The sequence below is a fragment of the Neltuma alba genome, unplaced genomic scaffold, assembly GCF_004799145.2.
Source record: "Neltuma alba isolate B1F8T4 unplaced genomic scaffold, ASM479914v2 tig00011777_pilon, whole genome shotgun sequence".
NCBI classification, from domain to species: Eukaryota; Viridiplantae; Streptophyta; class Magnoliopsida; order Fabales; family Fabaceae; genus Neltuma; species Neltuma alba.
The window spans coordinates 523,073-533,451 of record NW_021636400.1 but is presented as its reverse complement, the minus strand read 5'-3'; the positions used below and the strand labels follow the sequence as shown (position 1 = coordinate 533,451).

The 10,379-nt window shown below is 34.8% G+C and overlaps 1 protein-coding gene across 4 annotated transcripts; it reads right to left on the bottom strand.

Moving 5' to 3' along the window:
• Nucleotides 1–347: 347 nt before the first annotated feature.
• On the bottom strand, nucleotides 348–10,379 carry LOC114717805 (uncharacterized). Of its 4 annotated transcripts, none has more exons than XM_028902999.1 (8): nucleotides 9,997–10,379; nucleotides 9,698–9,876; nucleotides 8,851–8,903; nucleotides 8,687–8,778; nucleotides 2,300–2,607; nucleotides 1,991–2,218; nucleotides 766–1,110; nucleotides 348–477 (listed from the first exon to the last, which is right to left on the bottom strand). In XM_028902999.1, the coding sequence occupies exons 5-8, from the start codon at nucleotides 2,390–2,392 to the stop codon at nucleotides 430–432; spliced, it is 714 nt and encodes a 237-aa protein (XP_028758832.1). In that variant the 5' UTR covers nucleotides 2,393–2,607; nucleotides 8,687–8,778; nucleotides 8,851–8,903; nucleotides 9,698–9,876; nucleotides 9,997–10,379; the 3' UTR covers nucleotides 348–429. The 4 variants fall into 4 exon arrangements, with proteins under 4 accessions (XP_028758832.1, XP_028758833.1, XP_028758834.1 ...); XM_028903000.1 differs by having other exon boundaries at nucleotides 2,300–2,556; nucleotides 9,698–9,778; XM_028903001.1 differs by having other exon boundaries at nucleotides 2,300–2,551; nucleotides 9,698–9,778.

Genomic DNA, 10,379 nt, shown 5'->3' with positions numbered 1-10,379 from the left:
CTTTGTAAACTGTACGTGACTTATGGATATTGTTTTTAAGACCGAAAACATGGAAGATAAGTATTAAAAATATTTTAGATCACTATTGAAAAATTGAAAATGAGGGAAATGAGTATTGAAAATCTGTAAAATAAGTACCGAAAAAATTCAGTTTCAAGCAAGGATCATGGATTTTTAAAATTTCAAAAATTATTTCTAAATGTCATTTACCAAAAACTTAAAGCATAAAAATATTTATATATGGGCCCACATAGGCACAAGACCATTGGCAATCCATCTTACTTAGCCCTCCTTTGGTATATAATATACAGAGATTTTTAAGTCCTTGTTGGCGACAAGCAATGCATGTAGTTAAAGAAACATAGAATGACTAACAACATATTCTGTAATCTCAACAAAAAGGAGGCTATACAAAGTGGAAAGTGAAACTCAAGCCTCGGGCAACTTCCCCTGGGAATCAACACCGGAACCCCTCGTCTGAAAATGATAAATAACCAACGGGTGAGTCAAAAGCTCCAGTAACCACAATTTCCAGTTCAACAAGTACACAGGGAATGATTACCAGATAGTTGAGTGGGCAAAACAAAATTCATATAGCATAAACAGTTTTCCAGAAACAATATATAATAAGTTAAGATGAAATTTGTATGCATGGAACTCCATCAACCATCCTTATATCCTCCTTGTAGAAAAATCCTTATAACCATCCTTATAATAGAGTAGTTTGGCAAAATTTAAAGAAGAATAGAAAAAGAGTCAACATACAACATGATCATCAACAAGTCTTCCATCAGCCCTCCTCATCCGACGCCTAAGAAAGTCACATGTAATATCTTTGTTGTTAACGACCATTGACAATTGGAGTTGGAATTCAGGCTCATCAAGATGGGATGCTGCAAAAGCAAAAAGATGAGGATGCGTCTTATCTAGCTCCAAGCTAGACAGTCTTCTAGAAAGTTCAACCATGGAAGCTAGGGCATCCCTCATCCGAGGAAGTACTTGTTGATCACAAGTAGAGGAGATGGATTTACAGCACACCACTGGCAGTACATCAAGACAGAGTCTTCCGGTATCAAAGCCGAATAGCTTGATAAAATATTGGGGCTCTTCCTGTAATATTACAATGATAAATAGTTAGGCACTAAATATTTTAAAATAGTTATAACGACATACAATTATAAATCATCTAAATCAACTTCCTTACCAGTGGATTTTCATGCATTAGTGATTAGTGTGATGTTTAAATATTATATTTGCTGGCTTGCCATGTGTATTAGATTGTAAATCCTGGTACCGTACTTCAAGTAGGAGATGGCATTGCTCGTATTTATGGTCTTGATGAAGTAATGGCAGGTGAATTAGTAGAATTTGAAGAGGGTACAATAGGCATTGCTTTGAATTTGGAATCAAATAATGTGATATTTAGAAAAAAAAATTTGTTCTTTCGTTTAATACTTTTAGAACTAGAAAATATGATCTTGATATGTCAGATCAAAAAAAAAAAAAAAAAGACCTTGATATGTATATGTATGGATAACACAAAAACATCAATTTCTAACTTTCGATGGCTTGATATTGAATTTGAACTCCAGTTTTCTCAGGAAAATCTCTTCCCTTCGCTTTCTCTCTAACTGGGAAATTAAACAACTCAAACCCAAATTTCTAAGAAGAACAATTAACAAAAGGAAGTTGATAAATCATAATGCTTCTTCACAGCTAAGACTTTAACTTCAAATTGAGTTGAACTTTTCTGACAAAATCCCTCAATTTTCATATATCCATCCAACAGATACACAACTGGTATCACAAGTTCTCAAGTTCTCGGGGAACCATTACCAAATCCTAATAACTCTTGTATTAATATTATACCTCGTGTATTAATATAAATAAATCCCCTAAATCTTCTATCAAAAAAATAAATCCCCTAAATCAGCCTCCTCACCAGCGGATTTTTATGCATAAGTAAAAGAGCCTAAATAAAAAAACTTACACGATGTTCTGCATACTGGTCCTTTAGGTGCCTCAGCTTGTACTCCACTTGCTTAGGAGAAAAATAGCTCTCACATCTTTCATTGAGCTTATCTGATATTGTCTTGAAGCCAGGGTTTTTCCATACACCTCCATCCCCTGTGATGATTTCATGTATCGACTCCATCAACTGGGCTACGTGACGTTGCTCCCAGTGTGCTTTGATTGCTGAAGTGGTTGAAGAGCTCATCTGAAAAAAGAGACAGAAAAAATGAAATGCAGAAGATTTATAAGTCCTAAACATAACCAAGAGGAAGAATTATGAACTCACCTCGTCCGTAGGAAAGAAGCTTGATGGGTGATCTTCGCCGAATGATAGAGGCCAACTGTGAGATCTCTTCCTCTTTCTTTGGTAGTTCGGCATTATGCATGCATATAATGCAGCCACCGATATGATAGCTTCTGAAATTTCAGTCCCCTCAATCAGTCAATCAAAGTGCTATTGTAGACCAACAGTAAGGTGTGAAAACTTGAATGCAGCACGGAAGGCATTGATGAGGGTACTGCTGTAAATGCAGCTCTCCTGCTCTGCCATTGAGGTATTAGATCTATCTCAAAGACGACTTCTCATTAGATTTACTACACTGGTTAGGGTAGCAGTAATATCATTTGCGTTGCCCTTGAGGACGCTGCATGTTTTTGGAATTACTTAATGACTCTGTTTCATTAGCTGTCTCATGCAATGAGGAAGGACCTGATTACCAATGCTTAAGGCAAGCCCAGAGCTTTTTCAAGTTTTGAAGTTAAAGGCAACCGTCTATCTGTATTATATAAATATTAAGGGTCTTTGCTTAGGATCCTTTATTTATTTTTTTCAACCATCTGTCCACCGTGCAGTTATGAAACATTTTTGGTTCCCTTTCCATTTGAAGATTTCCAAAAATCTCGTTTTCTGGAGCTATGGTGTATTCGGCTCGTCTGTTTCTTTGATATATAGATTCTAAGTAAAGGACATATGAAATATGATTACTCTCTGTTTCTTTGAAGTTTATATTTTATCGCCGAACTAGTTTATGAATTTCTAGATTTGATTATTACTTTGAAAAAAAAATAAGGAATTCGTGCGTATCTTTTGATAGCCACAAGGGGAAAATTTTGTTTGCAGGCAACAATTATGTCGATCACCATAAATACTCCCAATCTCCCAACTTATGGCTGCTCTCTTGATACGTTATGAGAAATGGGACTGTTTCTCCATATTTGCATTCATAAATAAGTAAGTACTAGGTTTTCATGTGGCATTATATTTTGATCCTCTTGATTTTAATTAGGAGTAATTCATGATGGTTGTATAAATATATGGTTAAATTAGTAATGGCTTTATCCTTAATACTATTTACCCATCATTTAGGCTGCGTAAACATTCAAAGCTACTTCCTTAATTAACAAAAATGAAAGTCCTGAATTTTTATTTATTTTGTGAAATGGCAACAGCATTAAGTTCCTCGGTGCTAAGCAAAACAAGTTAATGGAACTACTCAGGGGAGCTCAATGTTATAGCGTCTATTGTATTGTTATTTTGTGGGACAAGAGTAGATTTTCTCTAGCCTTCAGAAAGTAAGCAGCATCAAAGAAAATAGTTCAGTTGAGAAAACAGCTCGATCATGTTGTCATTTGATAACTTGTTTCTTTATGCCTCTTATTGTGCTTTATGCCTCTTATTGTGTCATGTTATATATCTTTTTGTTCTTTGCTATGACAGGGAGAGAAATTGCTCAGGTATGCTTTATTATATTTTTAGTTTGAGAGCGACCGAAGGATAAGTTCAAGTTTTTTATTCGAATTGTTTTCTGTATTCAGATGAAAAAGAATCATTTTCTTTCACATTAAATATCCCATTTTTTATTAATCTTTTATTAACAATGATATCAACGTTTGCTTCTTCTTTTTTTACTTTTAAAAATCTATTTTGTGTTATTTTTCATTTTCGTTTATATAATTTCTTGCTTTAAATATCATGAATGCCTTTTGTTCTTTTAAATGGATTTGAACTTCTTTTAATTTATTGCAGGTACACAAGTAATATAAGTGAGCAAATTTTTAGTTTATTTTTGAAAAGTAAGGGGAAATCAAAGAGTAGACAAGCAATATTGCAGGTACAACCAAAGAGCTAAGAATATCAAATCCGATGTTTATTGTGTTAAGAAAAATAGGTACGTCAACATTTTATAAATATTAAATCTTTACGATAATGAAATTTAAACTTTTGTTCTCTTTACTACTTATACCGAAGTCAGCAAGTTTGTCTTTGAAATGTAGGGGAGGAAAATTCTGTATCAGGTAACAAATTCTAAGAATTAAACTTTTGTTCTTTCAAGTTATACTTCATAAATGTGCCAGCACATTTCATTTTTGTTCTGTTAAAGAGATTTAAATTTTGAGTACACAATAGTTTGTTTTTTAAAATGTGGGAGAATTCTTTATCTAATATATTGCAGGTGCCCAAGAGCTACATCAAAGATGGTATTTATAATGTTATAAATGAAGAGAAACTATTGGAGATACAAAAGTTTTTCTAATCTGTATTCTGGAATAAAATGAGTATATCTATTTAAGAGACAGGAATAATACTCAAGACGGCTTGAAAGAAAGTAAAAATTGGAAACGATCAGGATTAAAATGTTTTGTTTGAATGGGGACAAGCGAATGACAGTCTAATATGAGGGGATATACGGATCGACTAGTAGGATGGAATGAGACCCCAAACACAAGGCAGATGGACAATTGAGGTAGGGTTTAGTCATGAGAATATAAGGATGCAAGCAAAGCTCACACAAAGAGAAATAAAATAAAATTCTCATATAATAATCATTCAAATTATCTCTCCCTTTGAAAAGAGTACATACTGAATTATTTATAAACTCGTATAGACTCATGAAAATCCTAAAATCACAACATTTTTTATTCATCTAAATGACAAAATAGAAAACACATTCAAAAAACTCCATTTCATTTTTTTCTGAAATTTTTGAAAAATAAATTTCATTAATTGATTCAAAACATCTCTTCCTCGATAATATCTGCCAAAGTATGCTATCACAGTATACTAATAAAGAAAACAAAAGGAACACAAACTAAAAAGCTCAATCTAAGTTATTAGAGTCTAAAACTCTAACTTAAATCAAGATAGAATAATCTATATCACTCACTACCTAGCAGGATCCCTTTATTAATGATCTACTAATTAATACAATACAAAATAGGAAACTAATTAAAACAAACAGAATTCTATTTAATGTCATATAAAATCATTCTTGATGTTTCATAGATATTCACGTTCATAAGCAAGTATGGGCTTTTCAGACATCCATTTGGGCTTGAATCTAGGTGAATCACATTCTAGAACTCTCATGGTCTATATAACATAATGCATTTGGACCCCAATTTAAAAAGATTATAACTCTAATGAATTCCTCCGTCAACATATAATTGTGTTGGGTCTTTAATAACATGGAAATTGGCTTCAAATGCTTCTTTTGGGCTCTTAAAACGTGCTCTTATCTTTCTCAAAATCTAAGTGTATAGTCCAATGACTCACATGCCGTGGTGCCTTCGAGGGTAGCCTATCACATGGCACTTCAAGCTTTGTATTTGTAATTTGTCCATATCATTTATCTAAGTAATGATCCATGTTCTCCTTCATGTAAGCATTCTGAAATTATAAATTCTTTGAACACTTTGGAGGTTTAATTGGGCCTCTAACTGGATAAGCATTTCTTAGGCTTCAAGACCTCCATATTAAATGCTTCTAAGTGTGCTATCACAGTCAATCTCGACATGTTTTGTTCACTCATAGAACACATTATGTGCAATCTTAATAGCTGCTTGACTGTCACAATATATATATCAATAGATTTTATGAGATTCGGAAAAGAACAAAGGTGGGTCCCTGTGATGCAAGTTAGCACTGGGAGGAGTATTGTTAGAGCATTAAAGACAAAAAAGGTGAGGAGAACAAAATTAGGCCGACCCACAAGTCCAGTTATTGCACAACCTAACTCGTATCATTTACTCTATTAGGCTGCTAGAGTAAGAATCAGTAAGAGGGCAGTATTATGGACGTCGTCGAAGAAATGAATGAGGGGTTTACCTCTGAGTATAGTACAAGCCCTACAAGCCAACCTACCGTTACAAATCCAAATCCAGTAAGTCTAGGAATTATTTATAGCGAGCTTCATGGAAGACACAATAGTTTTTCTCGCAATTTTAAAGAGTTGAACAAGATGTGAGAAGGCCAAGAAGATTACTAAAATACTTGGTTTGGGATTGTGCAATAGCGATATATGAGTGGTTTGGAAAGATAATTCATGAAAGTTCAAGATTCTGGGAACACATGATCAATTTAGTCATGTGTGTTTGGATACTAGAACACAAAACTTTCTTTACTAATGTGTACGATCATCCTAACCCCGTTAAAAGACGTGTAGCTTGGCATACTCTCTTTGATATTAGTAACACAGTAACAGGTCCATGGTGTATTGGGGAGGCTTTATTCTCCATATGCATGATAGACTTTCTTTTGCACAGATAACAAGTAGTGTGGATCGTGATCTCAGTGAGTGGTAGATTAGACAGTATTCTTGTTAACTCGGCTTTTATCCAAATGCTTTCATAGTTCATCTCCTTTTCCTCAAATCTGATCATCGTAGCTCAGACTCAATGGCAATAAGGCTGGATCCAATAGAGAAGTCCCTTTCAAGTTCGTGCATCCTAGACCTCACACTACAACTGAGTCCTTTGTTAAAAACTCGTGCAACATGAAATTAGATTGGCTTAAGAATATGGAACAATTTACTTCTCACATTGTCACATGGAGTCGAGATGTTTATGGGCATTTGGCAAGAAAGTAGAGATAACTCATGAATTGAATAGGAGGACTCAACAATATCTCCCACATGTGTGCTAACCAGATTGCCATGAACATCATTACAGAAGCTCTAGAGTTTTGAGGATAGTTTTCTAAAAGAGGATTTGGGCTCAAAAAGCTAAGTGTGATTGGTATTTTTTAGGAGATCGAAATTTGAGATGCCAAATAATGAATATGTAGAAAAAAGAATAAAATCAGAAGGGGCTTGCACATTCGACCAAGAGGAGATTAAGAATATTGCCCTTAACTTTTATAGAAATCTTTCACAGCAATTTATAGAAGTGGTGTGTTTTAAATTTTATTCAAATGGTGGGAGTCTAAGGTAGCAGTTGGAAGGAGCTATTTGTTTGTATTTGTTGGCTTGCATGGCAAAGACGGAATGCCAAAGTTTTTAAGAATACTCATACCAATGTGTATTATAGTGCGCCGACCCAAGGCTATGGTAAGAGCTTTAATCGAGCAAGAACTCAGCTGAATCATGCTAATATCAAAGGAGCTCCTAACTCTAGGCAAGCTAATGTGACGTATACAATGAGAGCGTGCTCATTCACATTAGAGTTTTTTCACATTCCACTGGATTAACAACATGTGGAGGCATTACTAGGAATTATCAAGAATTTCTAAGGGATTACTTCGGAAGCTTTCATGATGAATTTGCCCAACGAACCCTCATTAATGGCAGAGATTCGAGGATTAGTTTTGAAGATGGCAATTGCGGGGAACTCTCATGGCTCTGAAGATGTTATAGCAATTTATAGGAGTAGTTTGTTTTAAAATTTAGCCAAATGGTGGGAGTCCAAGATGGCAATTGTAGGGAGCTATTTCTTTGTATCTGTTGGCTTGTATGCCAAAGACGAAACGTCAAAGTTTTCAAGAATACTCATGCTAGTGTGTATGACGTAGTGCATCAAGCCAAGGCCATAAGAACTCAGCTAAATAATGTTAATATCAGAGGAGGTCCTAACTCTAGGCAAGCTGATGTGACTCACGCAGACAAGGAGAGCATGCTCATTTTCATGTTCCACTGGATTAACAGCATGTAGAGGCATTATCAAGAATTTCCAAGGAGTTTCTTCAGAAGACTTCATGTGCCTAACGGAGGCTCATTGATTGCAGAGATACAGGCAATTCTTATAGGTCTGAAGAGAGCATGGGATAGAGGCCATCACATTATTTATTTAAAATGTTGAAGATTTAGAAGCTATTAGACACGGTGACAATGATATGCATATTATTGGAACCTAATCTAAGAAGAGTTACTAGAAACTGAGATCAAACGAGCACTTATGCTTCCTCAGGGACTTCATTTTAATGATGCTCCCTCGAGTAGCTTTTCACTTCTTTTTGTACAAGAAAAAAATAATAATAATTCATGAGATCAATCACATGTGCGTGGGTAAGATCTCATATAGCTATCAATGAGTTCCTTATTTTTTTCGGGGTAATAATCAAATCCAAAAAATTATAAACTAGTTCAGCCATAAAAGATGCACTCCTTACAACATGGCAAATCAAAGTTCAAATTTTCAAATATCCATATTTACTATTCGATATTGCCTCAAATAGAATTTTCTCTAATAAGAGGCTATGTGTCTAGAAAAAAAATATACTCAAACTACGTGATATCATATTTCATCATATGTCCCTCGCTCAAATTGATACGTGGCATCATGAATAATAATGATAACAAGGCTCACGCGGCTTAGTTAGATGTTAGATGAATGATTGTAACTAAATCTATTAGGAAGGTTAATCAGATTAACCAGATGAGTTAGAGATATAAATACTTACACGTGTACTATGTTGAGCTAGTTGAATAAAGAAATTACTTTCAATCTCTACGTTTTTCCTCTTTTCCTCTCTCTTGGCCTGTACCCCAGAATCTGTTTGTCATAGAAACAAAAGAGTCACACACCATAACTTCAGGAGGGAAAAAAAAAAAAAACAGAACACACCAGAAGTCCTGAAAAGGAGAATCGAGAGGGAACCCGAAATGTGCCTAGCTGCACTGTGGACAGGCAAAGCAGCAAAAACCATTTAAAAATTCATTAGAACAGTAGCAGCGGATTGCCTTTAACTTCAAAACCAATCTCTTCATATTCTCAACAGACACAATACTGATATCACTGTAAACGATATTACTGTTACATCAGCACAGTGAATTTGAAATCAAGTGATCCAAATGTAATACAGCTAGCACTAATAAACACAAGTTCTATAACAAATCAAATGATCAACCATAAATCTGATTTTGATAAGGATATTTTGGGAGTATTAACGGTGATTGGCATAGTTATTGCACGCAAAGCAAAAAATTCCCCATATGGCTGTCAAAATAAACACAAGTTCCTTAGATTTTTTTAGAGTAATAATTAATGTAGAAGCTTATGAGCTAGTTTAGCAATAAAAGATATATACTCTAAAACTATATAAGATCATATTTCATCATATGCCCCTCAATTAGAGTCTATATATCATCGAAACAGAACAGACAAACACATCATCACTCCTGAAAATGAGATTTTCAAAACCTTGAGGCCGACAGGGAACCAGAAATGCGCATAGCTGCACTGTGGACAAGCAAATTAACAAAATTAAAAATTCACAGGAACAGTACAATAGCAGAGACGAGAGAAATTTTGGATCATTCACTGCAATAAGAAAAAACTATTTTTTGCAAAAACATATACAAACTTAATCGGGCGAAAGAAAAAGATCCTAAGCAAAGACCCTTAATATTCATATGATATAGACATTTCATATTCTCAATGGATATAGATAAGCAAATGGCTCAAGGCTTACCTTAAGCAGTGGTAATCAGGTCCTTCTCCTTATCGTCTAATGAAATAGAGCCGTCTAAGTAACTCCAAAAACCTGCAGCGTCTTCAAGGGCAAGGAAAAGAATATTACTGCTACCCCAATATAGCAATTTAATGAGAAGTCGTCTATGAGATAAGGAAGAGCTAATATCTTCTGGGTCTCTGAAATCATTTTAACAGAACCTTAGAATTCAATACCGCATACACCTTACAATCAGAATGAAAGATATGCAACAAAAAAATTCATAACTAGAAAGCTTCGATTTTGAACAAAAGGGATACCTGAGGAATATCTCGCAAGTGCTTGGATTATTTGTATTCAAGAGTTGGAGAAGGGTGATCCTTCAATATTGATGGCTTGTTCTTGAAAGGCCAGTATTCTAGTGAGGTTCACGCCAGTGGCGTCAGCCACTTATTATCTCTTGTAAGTTTTTGGAGACTGTGAACTCGGCAGTCAGGAGGAAGCAGATTATCTTTGCCCTCATTCAGAATAAATCGATCTATATTCAGGCAAAAGAAACCAAGAGCAAAGTTTGAATCAGAATAATCATCGCCTCACGTTTGCGTATTGAGAACGTTTTTGCTATTATCTATAACAGCAGATTGAGAAAACAAGAAGAGACGGAAGTAGAAAGCGTGAGCGAGAAGAATGAGAGTTGAGAGAA

Bases quoted from the DNA above. Each gene is read 5' to 3' on its own strand.
- LOC114717805 (XM_028902999.1), bottom strand. From the start codon at position 2,392: ATGCCGAACTACCAAAGAAAGAGGAAGAGATCTCACAGTTGGCCTCTA. The intron at 1,111-1,990 runs GTAAGTTTTTTT...GTAATATTACAG, and splicing joins ACCAGTATGCAGAACATCGT to GAAGAGCCCCAATATTTTAT. The intron at 478-765 runs GTATGTTGACTC...TATCATTTTCAG, and splicing joins GACTTGTTGATGATCATGTT to ACGAGGGGTTCCGGTGTTGA.